Source organism: Cinclus cinclus, chromosome 3, assembly GCF_963662255.1.
Source record: "Cinclus cinclus chromosome 3, bCinCin1.1, whole genome shotgun sequence".
Classification (NCBI taxonomy): Eukaryota; Metazoa; Chordata; class Aves; order Passeriformes; family Cinclidae; genus Cinclus; species Cinclus cinclus.
Window position 1 is genome coordinate 281,567 of NC_085048.1, and position 14,650 is coordinate 296,216.

A 14,650-nucleotide genomic window follows, 5' to 3' on the forward strand; every position below is an offset into this window, starting at 1 on the left:
GTGTGGGACCCTATGGTCACAGCTACCAGCCATGTCTGCCCCGGTGCCAGTACCCACCACAGCCATACAAAACCAACCACATTTATTCTGCACAGCTGAACACAAGCTCAATGTGAGCGACTCCACAGCTCCCGGCCCCCTAGCCGCCCCCGGGCGCACAGTGGGGATGGAGGGAGCACAAGCACAGCTCCGTGCAGGTGGAGCCCATGGCCGCTTCCACAGGGTCACCCCCACAGCTCAGCCCCAGGACAAGCACAGGTCCCACCACCCCTGCCCAGCTCAGACCAAACAGCGCACACGGACCCTTCCAGGCCCAGAGGATGAGGACAAGTGTCCAGAGCATCCCAGGGAATGGCTGGGAGCAGCTGTCCCTCCTGCAGCAGACACCCATTGGGAAAGCAGCACTGAGGGGCCCACAGCCCCACACCAGCACAGCTGGCCCCAGCCCCAAGCCCTGCCCAGGGTGAGCACACAGCAGCAGCCTGAGGAACTGACACCCCTACTCCGCTGGCAGCAGGGAGTGCTCAGGGGGGCCAGGGCAGCTGGGTGTGTCCCCATAGAGGACGCTGAAGCGGGCCTGGCACTCCAGGAGCAGCTGGTGGCCCACGCCAGAGGCCAGCCCTGCCAGGCAGTGTGCCCGCACAATGCCCGCCTGCCCGCCTGACACCAGCCATCCCTGCGAGTCCAGGTTGGGGCTGAAGCGCACCTGTGGGAAGAGAGGAGCTCATAAGGGAGAACTCTGGCCCCCAGAACGAAGCCATCTGTGCGCAGGGCTGGGGCTCAGCCTGGCACACTCACCTTGTGGAGGGCCTCCATCTGCAGGCGGTCAAGGCTCAGTTCTGCCTTCAGCTCCTGCATGTGCATCCGTCGCATGGGTTCCCGGCTTGGGAAGTTCTGGAAGCTGCGCTGGAAAGTGGTGGCACCACCTTGGGCTGCAGGCCCGAGGCAGGAGCATCGCATGCACCGTGATCTCAGCCCTGCCGGAGGTAAGGGGCTGCCCCAGTGCCCCAGCAGCACCTCCTGGCCCTGCCACCCCCACTGCCCAGCCACAGCCCCACCAGCCCTGTTCATGGGCCGGACCCTGGCTGCCCCCTGTCCCCTCCTACCAGGTCCGTGTCCTGGAATCGGATGTAGCTCCTGGCTACCATCTCACTGTAGCAGTGGGTCCTCGGCAGTGCCTGCTCGGTACACTCAGGCCCATCAGGGCCGCATGGCAGCAGGTCAGCTTTGTACACTGGCTGTGGGTGAGAGGGGGCTCAGGGCAGGGCGGACAGAGATCCTGCTGCTCCGCCAGGGAGGGGACAGGGACCACTAGGGACCAGGGGGATGGGGGGCTCAGGACACTTTTGCTATGGTCCCCCTGCCCCCCGCTGGCCCCGCGTGCCGGGCTGGGCCACCCAAGGGCAATGGTCTCTTACAAATCTGCGGTCCGAGGAGCGCTTGACGTTGAGGGGGTTGACAGCCAGGTCAGGCAGCACAGCTGCCACCAGCTCACCGGTGATGTCACCCGCAGCTACTGTGTTCAGCCAGTCTGAGCCGGAGATGCTCTGCAGGGACAGAGGGCTGGAGGGAGGGCACGGCGTTCCCACCACCCCCAGCCCGGCAGCGTCACCCCACCCGCAAACCCCGCGCCCCAGCTGGTGTTGACCTGCCCACGGGGACAGAGTAGCCCTGCACTGGTCCTTACCCACACGGTGCCCTTGCGAGGTGCCACAAAATAGGCCTTGAAGCCCAGGTACCCGGCATCAATGTAGTGGATCCCACAGAGCCCGTACCTGGGGTGAGAGGGACAAAATGAGGTGTGGGATGCCTGACTGCTGTCACCAGGAATGCAAAAGCCAGGCACAGTCCACCTCCCCACAGAACTGGCCCAGGGTGAGGGGGCTGTTCTTGCTCTAGCAGCACATCATAGGGTCAAGAGGCAGCTCAAGGCAGCTCCCAGAGGCCAAGAACTGACTGAGACCCCAAACCCCTTTAGCAGCACACCTGTTGCCCAGTCCAGTGGTAGGCCATCCCCTGGCCCACCCTGATTCTGCCTTAGGATGGCATGGCAGAGGGGATGTCACGCTGTGCTACAGCAGTGTGACCAAAGACAAACGAAGCCTGCCCTTGCCATGGCACAGCTGGACAGTCCCAGGGAGAGCGAAGCCAGAGGGGCCCATGGGAAGTCGGCTGAAGCCCTGGCAACAGGACTGGCCCTCCAGCACTCACGGGGCATAGCAGTTGTCCTGGGCCACAGTGATGCCGTTGTAGGGCAGCAGCCAGGCCACCTCGGTGCTCAGGAAGCGCTTGATGCTGTTGATGGGCTCGTAGAGCCGCCGCAGGTCCCAGAACTTGATCTTGCGATCGCTGCCTACCGTGACCAGGAAGTTGCTGCGAAGCAGAAAGGCAGCACTCAGAGCCCAGCATGGAGCTGTGCCCCACCCCACTGCCCCAGTCCTGCAGTGGCTCAACTGCCCTGCCCTGGAAAGCTCTGGGTGCTGCAAAGGGCCAAGTGCCATTGGCACCACAGCCTCCCAAGCCCTTCTGGACAAAGGACCTTCTCCCGCAAGAGCAAGTTCCTCTCCTGGCAGCATCTGTGCCTGCTCCTGCCCTCACCTGTCAGCCTTGCACCACTCAATGCTCCGGACTGCGTGGTCATGGGCTAGAAAGCACCGGAAAGGGTAGAGCTTGAGGGAGGCATCGGGCTGGTGCACGCACTGCAGCAGGGATTTGGTGAGCAGGTTCCACACCGCCACGGTACCTGTGGAAAGGTCTGTGTCCATGAGGCCCTGCCAGTGACACAGGTACTTCAGTGGAGGACCAGCAGTGTCACATGCAGGGCTGTGGGAGCTGCAGAACACAGCAGCCAGGCTGGAGCTGGGGCTGAGACCAGGACAAGATGGTGGCAAGACACAGCAGCAGCATAGGCAGGGCCACGGGACATGGTGGCCAGGCTGGAGCTGAGGCTCCAAGCAGACAGCATGGTAGCCGGTCCTGGCAATATAGCACAGAGCTGTGGATCACTGCAAGCCTAGCAGAAAATTCCATCCAGGCAAGTTCAACAGATGCGGATAAGCCGAGAGGCACAGACAGGGACAACCAGCCAGGAAGTACATCAGAATGACAATAGCCAGCCCTGAGAAGCCTTCCCCTGACCCAGGGCTGGACAGAGGTTTCAGCACCAGCTGAGGCTGAGCACAAGGCTCCAGTGACTGTGCCAGGGTGAGGGCTGCTCCCCAAGTACTGCTGCAGGGCATGGAAAGAGACTCACCGTCATAAAACCCTGCTGCCAGGTGATGGTGGGGCTTGGAAGGCATCCAGGAGAGACTGAAGCACTGTCCACACTCAGATGCATTACCTGCCTGGATGGAGCCCACCTGAAGTGTGGCGATGCACTGCACCTGGGGGCCGAGGGAGAGCCCTGGGTCACAGCCCTGCACCAGTCCCATGCATGCCCCAAGAGTGGGATGCCTGGGGTGGGAAGACGGCACTGCTCTGCCCCTCCAACATTCTGCAGGTGCCTTGGCTCCCCAAGCTCTGCCACCTGCACCAGCTGGGGGGCTCGCCAGGTGCCGGCCCTGACAGGGATCACCATGGCAGGGAACACTGACCTTGCAGATAAGGTGCTTGTGGAGGGACCCATCTAGAAGAGAGCAGAAGGGGGTCAGGGCAGGCATTAGCTGTCCTGGGAGCTCCCTGCCTGGAGCTTGAACTGCAGCTCCTCATGGCCCTGGCCAGGGCTCCCAGTCCCTGTCCTGCCATTCCCCCGGAGCAGTGCTCCCAGCACAGCAGGAACTGAAGCACATGGAGGAGCAAACTGGCAGCAGCGGGACCCCCAGGAGCCAGGCCTGCCTGTGTGTTGGAAGAAGCAGCCCCTGAAACATGCCACAGGCAGAGACAATGTGCTCCTGCCCATGGCCAGTTCCAAAGTCAAGGTGACACAGTGACACACAGGTTCCAGCCCTGACTTTGACCACTCCAGGAAGGCAGAGAGCAGCCGTGCAGGACATCTGCTCCACGGCTGACAGGACCGGAGCAGCCAGGCAGCACTCCTGGGGAGGGCAGGCTGCAGAGGCCCTACACCAAACAGCTCAGGGCAGGATACCCACAGGACCACCAAGCACCAATTCTGTCTACCAGAGAATCCCCTCCATGAGCAACACCCAACACCTGTGCTGTGGGGACCCCGCCCCACATCACTCGGGCCTGGGCTCCCTGACCCCCAGTGTGGGGCTGTCCCCCAGCACAGCGAGCACCAGACAGGCACGTCACAGTCTGGAGTGTGGCAGCCATGGGTGGAGATACGGAGCAGCTGTGCATCTTCCCTGGCCGGGATGCAGTATGGAGAGCAGCCCCAGCTCTGCCAGGCAGGGACACAGGTGTGGGTTCCCAGTGCCCCTAGCACAGCCACACCAGTTTGGGAGCTCCCAGCAGGGCCTGTCCCCACAGCCTGGCCCTGAAGCTGTGGCTGGAAAGCAGCGCTCCAGCCCAGCCGTGGGTGCAATGACCGTAAGCGCAGCCGCAGCCGAGGACGTGCCGGGCACGAGCTGCCTGGGCTCCATCACAGCGTGCCACAGGGGCTGCGGCACGGCCCGGCCAGCCACAGCCACAGCCAGACTGCAGGGGGGGACGGGAGCTGTGTCTGCCCACAGGCAGCCCATTTCCCACTGCCAGCAGGGAAGTGCTTGCTGCCTGCCGGCCACGGCTGACTGCTCACCGCCAGCACGCACTGGCCATCGATCCTGCCCGGCTCCGGTGCAGTTCATTACAGGCACCATTAGCCCGAGCTCGCCAGCACTCCCTGTCCCACCCTAACACATGGAGGGAGCAGCTCTGGCAGCAGGGAGACGGGGAAGGGCTGGGGACACGCTTTGTGGCTGCACCACACCCTGCACCCCGCTGTGGCCACAGTGACGCTGCTCAGAGTCCCCTCCTAGTGCCCAGCTTTTGGGGGCTGTCCAGAAGCTACACCCCAGCCAGGCTGCTGTAGTGTCCCTGAGACAGAACCAAAGCAGCACTTTGCACATGGCCTCTGCTCACACAGGCAGTGAGTAAGGATGGAGCTCTTCTGCACTGGAATTCCACGATGGAATTGTGGAAGCCGTTGGAAGGAAGGTTTCGGCACTGGGGCTTGGATCTCTGGGCACAACAGTACTCAAAGCAGGTCCCAAACACCAAAAAGCAGCCCTGGATCCCACACTATACCTGTGACAGATGCCAGGCTGGGGGCAGCAGGGTCCCGACCTTGGGGATCAGGTGGGCTCACTCCCCCACCATGCAGCTCCCAGACTGGGGCACAGTCCTGCTGGTAGCTCCCCAGCACAGCAGGCTCCTACAGATAGAGGTGCCCAGCCCGGGGCTTGCAGTCCCACCCTGGCACAGCGGGAGGAGGGCCAGGACGCCCCTGCTCGGTGGTGTGGCTCTTCCTACCTTTTACCTGGGTTGTCTTGGCGTGGTGCAGGGCCCCAGGGTGCGGCAAGGCATACACCACCACCCTGCCGTCTGAGAAGGCAGCAGCCAGCAGGCCCAGCCGGCTCATCTGTGGGTGCTGGGGGTGGACAAATGGGCTCAGACATGGGGTCACCTCTCAGGACCCTTGGGGAACCCCAGGGCAGTCCCTGAGCAGCACTCACCATCCGGGCTGCAGTGGGTGGCTCCCAGGCACCGCTGGGGCAGAACTTCATGTCCCACACACAGCCATAGTCAGCAGCAATGGCATAGGCCAGCCTGGCTTTGTTGTCAGAGCTGTGGGCACGAGTTCAGCCATGAGTAACATGGCAGCTGGTGCCCAGCAGCTCCAACACACGCCAGCGTACACCACCAGCAGAGCTGGCCACCAGCACAGCCTCCTTGGGGTTCAGGCTGTGGCTGGTGGCTCTGGGAGAGGACAAGCCTCACCACCCACGCAGCTATGGAGGGATGCAAGATCTAGGAAGGTCCCAGCCTCAGGCCCAGGCACTCACCCCTGCTCTGTGTGCAGCACGCCCAGGTCCCAGATCTGCAGGAGTGCAGGGCCTGAGTGAAGCCCAGACACACTGTGTGTCTCCTCCATGCTCCTGTGGCAGGACACGGCCACGTACTGCGGGGCTGCGGAGCCCTCCGGGGTCGGGCACCACTCCATCGCCCACACCGGGCCGCCCACAAAGAAGGAGACATCCAGGCGCTCCGGGTGGGGCTGCAGAGAGCTGAACCTGTGGGTGGGAGAGGGGTGAAGGCTTCTGCAGAGCTGGGGCAGGGGCTAGTGGGAGCCCAGGGCACAGTATGGGCTGGCTGCTCAACCCATGGGTGCAACCCTCAGGGTAACCCCTGGTCCCAGTTAGGCCAGGGGACACCCTGATAGCCACTGCCATGCTAGGAGGGGGACAGCCTGACAGGCAACAAACACCTGCTGGGCCTGGGGACACCCCATCACACACCTGCTTAACCTGTACAAGGCACCATCGTCCTTGATGCCCTCACGCTGAATGCAGAAGAGGGGAGACTTCTCCTCTGCCGGCAGGTACGGGGCAGCCTCGCTGTGCAGGCACAAGTGAGAGGAGGTCTCCCCACCCTTCACCCAATCACCCCAGCACAGCCCCGTGCCCCAGCACCATCCCAGCAACCACACAGCCCGGTAAGCCCTGCTGCTGCCCACGCTGCTCCACAGCCAAATCCAAGAGACCCCCAAAGCCCACAGCAGACACAGAGGGGTGTGGGAGTACAGCCCCCCCCCATCCCCTCGCTCACCCCAGACACTGCTGGGACCTGCCCCGCTTTTCCTTTGGCTCTGCTCCCTTGGTACCTGTCAGAGAGACACGTCCACCTGTGTGCCACTGGGATCCAGTCAGGGAACTCCCACCGTGAGTGCTTCTGCTCCCGCCTGCAGGGCATGCCAGACCTCAGCCACAGCCCCACACCTTCACATCCCCTCCCCACGGCACGAGCAGCACCCCCCACCTGCACCCTGTGGCACAGCCTCCCCTTCTGAAGCACGGCTCCCACCCTTTGCACCCCTCCCGACCCAACTGTGCCCCATCCCAGCAGAATACTGACATTCCCAACAGCACACGCTGCCTCTGTGCTAGTGATGGTACCAGGACACACCCACTGCTCCCTGCAGTAGCCCCCCTGAGCCTCGAGCACCCCGAGCCTCCACTCACAAGCTGCAGGTAAGGCTGGAGCTCTTCTCCACTGGGGCCATGATGGAGTTGTGGAAACCATTGGGGGCAAGGCCTCGGCACTGGGGCTTGGATCTCTGGGCACAAGAGCAGACTCAGAGCAAGCCCTGAGGGACCCACCTGTCCCAATGGGAACCACCACAGCCCCCAAGAACAGAGCACTTCCCAGCCACTGCCAACATGCCACACCAACCTAAAGACACACAGCCCCACTATGAGAACTTCCACCAGGACCCCTTCAGGACTTGTCTCCACCTCCCCCTGCTCCAGCAGGAGTGTAGGCCTTGCTTCCTCTCCCAGAGGACCTGTCCCTGCTCCCATCCCCACTGGCCCTCAACTGGAGCTGCCACATGGCCTCCCCCATATGCCACCCCTGCCCAGTTGTCCTGCCCTGGCAGCAGGGACACTGTGGGACAGCACAGGCATCAGGAGCTGTTGGTGCTGGGACACAGGCAAGAAGGGACCTAGGCAGAGCCCCTGTCCCTGCCCTCACCCCTGTAGCTGCCATCCTCCCGCCGTGCCCTCGAGGTGCCTCCAGCTCTGGCTCCGACACCTCACTGAACAGCGTGTCGCTGCCCTCCTCCTCCTCCTCTTCTGCCTGCAGCACCTCCTGCGAGGGCACGAAGTCAGCATCTTGTGCAGGGTCATCGCTGTCTGTGTCCTCCCCCTTCCTCCTCCGGCTCCGGCGCTTCCTCCGGACGTGCTCAGGCTCTGGCACCCCCTTGGCTGGAGCAGGGGGCTGGCACGTGGGCATCAGCTCCTCCGCCAGCTCCTGCAGGTACAGCAGAGCCCTGGAACACCAGGGCAGTGCCTGGAGGTAAGGAGCAGGATGACACAGGGGTGGGCCAGCCCTGCCTCCCTCCCTCCAGGACCCGGTGGATGTGTGACAATCCAGCCCGTGGTGTGGGCAATAAATCTGCTCCAGCTGTGCCAGAGATGCTGAGCATACAGCCTCCCCCCACCCTGAACTCCCTGGAGCTTGCCCTGCTACCACCAATAAGCTCCTCCTGCTCTGTCAGGAACCAAGGGAATTCCTCCTGCCACAGGCAGCTGCTGCCCCCTGCCAGGGGCTCCTGGATCCAAACACATTCCCTAAAGTGGGAAACGATTGGTCTGTGAGGAATCAGTACATCCCACCAACATGGGACAAAGTCCTACAGAAAAGACACTGAGACTCTCTAGGGGAGACAGAGATCATGGAATCATGGAATCAGGGAATGGTTTGGGCTGGAAGACACTTTAAAGCTCATCCAGTTCCAACCCCCTGCCATGGGCAAGGACACCTTCCATTAGACCACAGGGTGCTCCAAGGCCCATCCAACCTGGCCTTGGAAAACTCCAGGGATGGGGCAGCCACAGCTTCTTTGGGCAACCTGTGCCAGGGCCTGCCCACCCTCGAAAGAAAGGATTTCTTCCCAATATCCCATCTAACTCACAGTGGGAAGCCATTCCCCTGTGCTCTGTCCCTACAGATCCTTGGCCAAAGGCCCTCTAAAACTTTTTTGGTGCCCCTTTAGGCACCATAAGAGGCTTCAAGGTCTCCCTGGAGCCTTTTCTTATCCACGCTGAACATTCCCAGCTCTCTAACACGTCTCTAGGGCTTAGGTGCCCCCGGGCCCGATTGCCACCATCACTTACACCTTGGCCGCCCTCCTCTTGGGCCGCCCGCCCCGAGGGGTCTCAAGGCCGTCCCCGTCCTCGCATCTCGCCAGCCCCTTTTCCACCGGGATGGGCTCCGGGTCCTGCGACAGCTCCAGGAGCAGCACCTCGGCCTTGCCCTTCCTGCCGCGCTTCCCGGCAGCCCGTGGCGGTGGCACGGCCCCGTTCGCCGAGCTCTCGCCGCGTCCCTCCACCGCCCCGCCGGCACCGCCTTGGGGCCGTGTTACAGATTTGTCCGGAGATTTGGCAGCTTCTCCTCCATCCTCACCGTCCAGATCTCCCGCCGGCAGCTCTTCCCCTGCCCGAAACAGCGGAATTATCAGAAGGAGGTAGCAAGACCCCCTGGCACGACTCGGTGTACCGCAGCACAGAGCACGGCGGCACCACCTCGCGCCCCGGGGAGCGGCCCCGCCTCGCTCCGTCCACCCCCGGTACTTACGGAGAACTCTCTGTTCACCCTCTCGCTCCCCGCTACGGCCCCGGCTCCGGCCGGCAGAACCCGATCGTCGTCCCGGCCGCTCCCGGAGACTCCGCTCTCGGCACGGCGGCCCGCGGGCGGCGCCTGACGCCATCGGGGGCTCCCAGAGCCGCCGCCCCGTCACGGGGCGCGCCACCAGCACCGAACCGGAACCGGGGACGGCCACAGTGATGACGTCACAAGGACCCGACGAGCGTGGGGTGGGCCGCGAGCCCGTTCTAGCGGGGCGTGATTATTCAAATGAGCCGCCGGCGCGCGGCATGCCGGGACTGAAAAGCCGCGCTTCACGGCGCTGCCCTCGCGCGTCCTTGGGCGCTGCGCGGGCCGGGCCGTGCGGGCCGGGGCTGGGGTTCGGGGCCGGTTGGGTGCGGGGCTGGCGGGGCTGTGGTCGGGGTGGCCGTGTGTTGTGGAGGCGTGTGGCGGGCAGGGCGGGAGGGCGGCGTGGTTGTGAAGTCATACTTACCTGGCAGGGGAGACACCATGATCAGGCAGGTGGTTTTCCCAGGGCGAGGCTCATCCCTTGCACTCCGGGTGTGCTGACCCCTGCGATTTCCCCAAATGCGGGAAACTCGACTGCATAATTTGTGGTAGTGGGGGACTGCGTTCGCGCTCTCCCCTGGTTTTGGTGGTTTAAAAGCAGAGCTTGGGCTAGGCAAGGCTTTCCGCCAGGTTCGGGGGTCTGCCGGTAGGGGCCACCTCCATCTCCGGTGATTTTGGGGGCAGCGGCGAGGTCTCTGCGTGCCGTCCCCGGGAGGTGGCTCGGGGGCACCGGGGATCCGGAGAGCTCCCGGCCTGCCCTCCACAGACAGGCTCTGCCCCTGCCCGGGTTATTCGCTCGCTGCTGGACTTGCAGAGCGGTTCCCAAGGGGGACTCTGGACTGCCGTGTCCGGATCCGGGATGATCGTGGCCTGTCCCAGCCCGGATCTGCGGGCCCAGGGAAACAGCAGAGAGCGGTTCCGAGCGGGAGGCAAAAGTCCCGGAGGTGCCGGTCGCGCTGGGCGATCACTGTCCGGGTGTCACCACACCGAGTCCCTGAGTGCCGCCGGACTTCGGCGGCGGCAATGTGACGCGTTCTTGTGAAGCGTGAGAGTTGATACAAAAGGAAATTCATCCCCTTGCTTGCTGAATAGAAGAAACTGTTTACGATGTTATGCTTGACCGTAACAGACGAGGCAGAACAACAAAGGGCGCCTTTAGCTGCAAATGTACAAAATCCCGGGCTGGAGAGGACAGGCGATGGAGCTAACGAGAAAAGACGAGCTGCCAAGAAAAAGTTGATCGGAAGCCAAGGCAAGACAGCTTCGGAATGACCAGAAAAGGAATTATAGAAAATTATAGAAATTATAGAAAAGCGTATAATGAACTGTTTGTGATATAAGATAACAGCAGAGACCATGAATTAATGCAAAATAGGTAGGCGAAGTTATGAAAAACATTTTTAAGAAAATGCAAATGATGTCTTAGAAGTTAAATAAATAAACAAGCATGCTGTAACGCTAGATAAGGGAAATAACTTTTTCAGGAAAATCCACAAACGCCGGAGGGTTATGTCCAAAAAGGAGACAAAGGAGTTCTTCAGCAGAATAAAGGCAGAGTCCACCGGGCACACGCCAGCGGGGTTTTGTCTCTCAGGGTTTCGGAGGACGCAGCCACCCTTTATCCCAAGCTCCCGGCCGCACACTGCCCAGTTCCTGTACCAGGAAGGTACAGCCTTCCCGAACCTCCTACTGCATATTCCCTCTTGGAGCGGTTATTTTACCCCAAAGTTCAGAAGTTCAGCCTTGTGCAGACCCTTGTCTGTCTCAGGTTCTGCAACAAACCTGCTGCCCGAAATTAGCAGAGACATTAAGACCCATTTCAAAGAACACCCACACCTTCGCCCCTCAAATAGTTTGTAAAAACATTAGCACGCATATTTCCTCTCATAAACTGTTATATTATTGGTTTTTCGCAAATATTAAAATGAATGCTATACATATAATGTTGGAAAATTTTGCTGAATGAACAGGTTTTCTTTCAGTTCTGCTATTAACAAAACTTAGAAGTGTGATAAATATATTTTCCTTGGACTGTGACATGGTGATGTAAAAAGCTTTTGTTCATGTAACTAACTCAGAGAATGGTAAAAAGATAATCAGAAAATTCTTCACATTACTGGATTGTCCTATCTGGATGAAGACGGGGTGACAAACGCCAGAACTCCAGGGAAGGAATTTATTGATCTCTGTTATCAGGGAGTACACAGACAAGAAAGAGCCACAGGGGGAAAAAATATATGTAAAGCAAATAATGTTGATTTACAGGTTGCGGGGGGGTGATTTTGAATAATGCATGAAGGTCTATGAACAGCAATAGGTTGATGCATTTAACAAAGTGTTTTCTGAGTTGGTGTGTGCTCCGTTGTAACCTTTTACTTTATTGCCTCTTACTGTCTTTTATTAAACTTTTTAAAATTTACCAGGAAACTGAACCTCGTTTTTCACGTAACCAAGGGCGTGGATGAAAGGCCAGAGTTACCCCTCATGCACCGGGCATGCCGTAACAAAGAATACCTGCTCGACAGGCGTCCACAGGTGCTGCCGAGTTCCCAAACCCGAGCTGGACGAAACCTCTCCTCCCGTCGGGGTCGGTGTGCGGAGTCTGCCAAAAACGCAAACGCGAGTGTCGCCGTCCGGCAGAGCCGCAGCTCGGGCCGGGCCGGGGCCGCTCCGGGCGCTGCTCGGCCTGCAGGGAGAGCTCGGGGAGGCGAAGCCGCGCTGCTCCCGCGGGGCTGCGCTTCTCCACCGCTTCTGCACGGACACGGAACAGCGACGGGAATGGGCAGGCACAGACCGAGAACATCACCGAGACCACCGAACAGCGGGCTAGGAGAGGGTGGAAAAAAATCTTTAAATTCCCGAGCACAGCCCACCGGACATGGACGAAAGCTCATAATCCTCCGCACTCCGCGGGGTAAGCACTGTCCGCTTGAACCTATTTTTAAACCACCAAAACCAGGGGAGAGCGCGAACGCAGTCCCCCACTACCACAAATTATGCAGTCGAGTTTCCCGCATTTGGGGAAATCGCAGGGGTCAGCACACCCGGAGTGCAAGGGATGAGCCTCGCCCTGGGAAAACCACCTGCCTGATCATGGTGTCTCCCCTGCCAGGTAAGTATGACTTCACAACCACGCCGCCCTCCCGCCCTGCCCGCCACACGCCTCCACAACACACGGCCACCCCGACCACAGCCCCGCCAGCCCCGCACCCAATCGGCCCCGAACCCCAGCCCCGGCCCGCACGGCCCGGCCCGCGCAGCGCCCAAGGACGCGCGAGGGCAGCGCCGTGAGAGCGCGGCTTTTCAGTCCCGGCATGCCGCGCGCCGGCGGCTCATTTGAATAATCACGCCCCCTGCCGACCCCCCCATGGTGTTATTTGCATGGCCACGCCTTCTCCTTAAAAGCCCCGCCCCCTGGAGCGCGGCGGAGCCTCCCGGGCGCGTCCGGATCCTTCCAAAGGGATCCAGATCCCAAAGGGATTCAAATCCCAGAGGGATCCGGATCCCAAATGCATCCAGAGCCCAAACGGATCCGGATTTCAAACAGATCTGGATCTCAAGAAGACCTGGATCCCAAACAGATTCAGACCCCAAAGAGATCCAGATCCCAAACGAATCCAGAGCCCGTCCCAAACGGACTCAGATCCCAAACGGATTCAAATCCCAAAGGGATCCGGATCCCAAACAGATCGAGGCCCGGCAAGGGAAGGAAGCACGGTGCTGTTTAACACGATGATTGCCAGCAGTCCGTGCCAGGTACAGGAAAGAAACTCGGGGAAAGACAAGGAGCAGAGACGATGGTTATTTCCCAAGTGATGCCTGTAACCATGGGAAGAAGTAGAAGAGAAGGAGAAAAGCCAAAAGAAATGACCCAATCTGTTCTCAGGGGCGGCGAAGAGGCAGAAGGCCGGGCACATTTCAGGGACAAGGTCCTGAGTTGGGATTAGGCCCTCCAAAAGCATCAGGGTGCAGGCCGGACGGGCTGAGCACGGGCAGAAGGAAAAATCAGAAGAGGAAGAAATTGGGCTGGACGGAAGGGGACCGGAGCATCTCCCACTTGCCCAGGCAATCCTTTGGTCCCAGTTAAGGCAGGGAATGGGACCCTGGAGTTTCTAGTGGGTACAGGAATATCTTGTTCCGTAGTCACTGGCTGTAAGGGCCCTTGGAGTAAAAGGTCATTGTTGTTGCAATGGGAGGAAATCCCTCAGGGCAGGAAATCCCTCCGGGGCAGGAAATCCCTCAGACCTTTTTTACAACCCCTGCCTGGAATTCAGGACTGGGAACACAAAATGACCCCAGCGCTTTCTCCGCGTGCCCCAGTGCCCTTTGCCATTGCTCAGGCACGGTTTGCTGCACAAGTTAAATGCACACTTAACTTTTCCAAAGCACTCCGTCCAGTTAGCATATTCCTCTGCAAAATGCATGGAAAGGACAGCTCTGCCCATTCCATTCCCCCAGGGTAACCTGGGGGGTGAAGGAAAGGAAACGCCGGGTGAAGTTTTGGCACACTTTTTGGTACCCGTGCTTTGGCTTTGGGAATCCTGGGGCAAGAGAGAAACCTGAGTGTGCGAGAAGCTGAACTGGAAGGGGGAGTGCAGCCGGTAAGAAAAGACCTACCCCGATACAACGAGAGGCCCAAGGGGCACTGGAAATGTGCGCGGGCTCCTTTTTAGAGTTTGGGTTATTGCCAAGTCGAATTTACCCGTGCAATCCCCCCAGAGAAGCAGCCGAAATCACGGGGATAGAGCGGTGCAGGAGTTACAGGAACTTAACTGAGCCCAGCCTGCTGATGTCCATCGGGTTGTCCCGAATCCCGACGCCCTTCTGGCCTCGGTGCCAGCGACCGAGGCGCCCCGTGCGGGGCCGGCCGTCAAAGACGTCTGCTCTCGTGTCCCTGCGGGTGAGCGGCGTCACCTGGTCTTTGCCACTGAGGGGGAAAATCCAGCTCAAAGGGGGAAATGATTTCTCGAGATTCGAATGAAACTGTGCGGGGTTTTTAAGGTGTTCTTCAGTACCTGCAGACGGACACTTGAGAGCTACCAGCTCTCCCGTGCACGCCGAACGCCGGGCCGATCTCTTGTCTCGGGGAGAAGAGAAGCCCAAGAGGGATGGACAGTCTGGCCGGGAGGCACCGGGAGGGCGACCGGCAGGAGCGGGCAGGACCGCGGGAAAAGGCAATTCCGGCAGCGGGAGACGGCGAGCACCGAGCCACGGCCGCTGGCCGGGAGCAGCGGCCGGCCCGAACGGAGGGAAGAGCTGCGCCCGGGGCTCGGGGCAGCGGCTCCCGCGGCACACGGGGCTGCCGGCGGGGCCCGGGCCGGGCGAGTGCGGGGAG

General features: G+C 60.7%; 1 protein-coding gene and 2 non-coding genes across 3 annotated transcripts; 1 reads left to right on the forward strand and 2 right to left on the reverse strand.

Annotated features, from left to right (window-relative positions):
- Positions 1 to 65: 65 nt before the first annotated feature.
- On the reverse strand, positions 66 to 9,392 carry GTF3C2 (general transcription factor IIIC subunit 2). The gene is made up of 18 exons (XM_062488331.1): positions 9,238 to 9,392; positions 8,778 to 9,096; positions 7,633 to 7,930; positions 7,122 to 7,216; positions 6,764 to 6,841; positions 6,399 to 6,497; positions 5,946 to 6,173; positions 5,616 to 5,727; positions 5,413 to 5,530; positions 3,594 to 3,625; positions 3,254 to 3,383; positions 2,599 to 2,743; positions 2,212 to 2,373; positions 1,688 to 1,775; positions 1,419 to 1,547; positions 1,107 to 1,238; positions 799 to 906; positions 66 to 706 (listed from the first exon to the last, which is right to left on the reverse strand). Exons 1-18 carry the CDS (start codon positions 9,368 to 9,370, stop codon positions 500 to 502), a joined length of 2,613 nt encoding a protein of 870 aa, XP_062344315.1. The 5' UTR covers positions 9,371 to 9,392; the 3' UTR covers positions 66 to 499.
- A 339-nt stretch (positions 9,393 to 9,731) lies between these two features.
- Positions 9,732 to 9,895, forward strand: LOC134042850 (U1 spliceosomal RNA). Its single transcript, XR_009933115.1, has one exon. It is a non-coding gene; the product is annotated as a U1 spliceosomal RNA (small nuclear RNA).
- Positions 9,896 to 12,271: 2,376 nt separating this feature from the next.
- On the reverse strand, positions 12,272 to 12,435 carry LOC134042851 (U1 spliceosomal RNA). Its single transcript, XR_009933116.1, has one exon. It is a non-coding gene; the product is annotated as a U1 spliceosomal RNA (small nuclear RNA).
- Between the last annotated feature and the right edge of the window lie 2,215 nt (positions 12,436 to 14,650).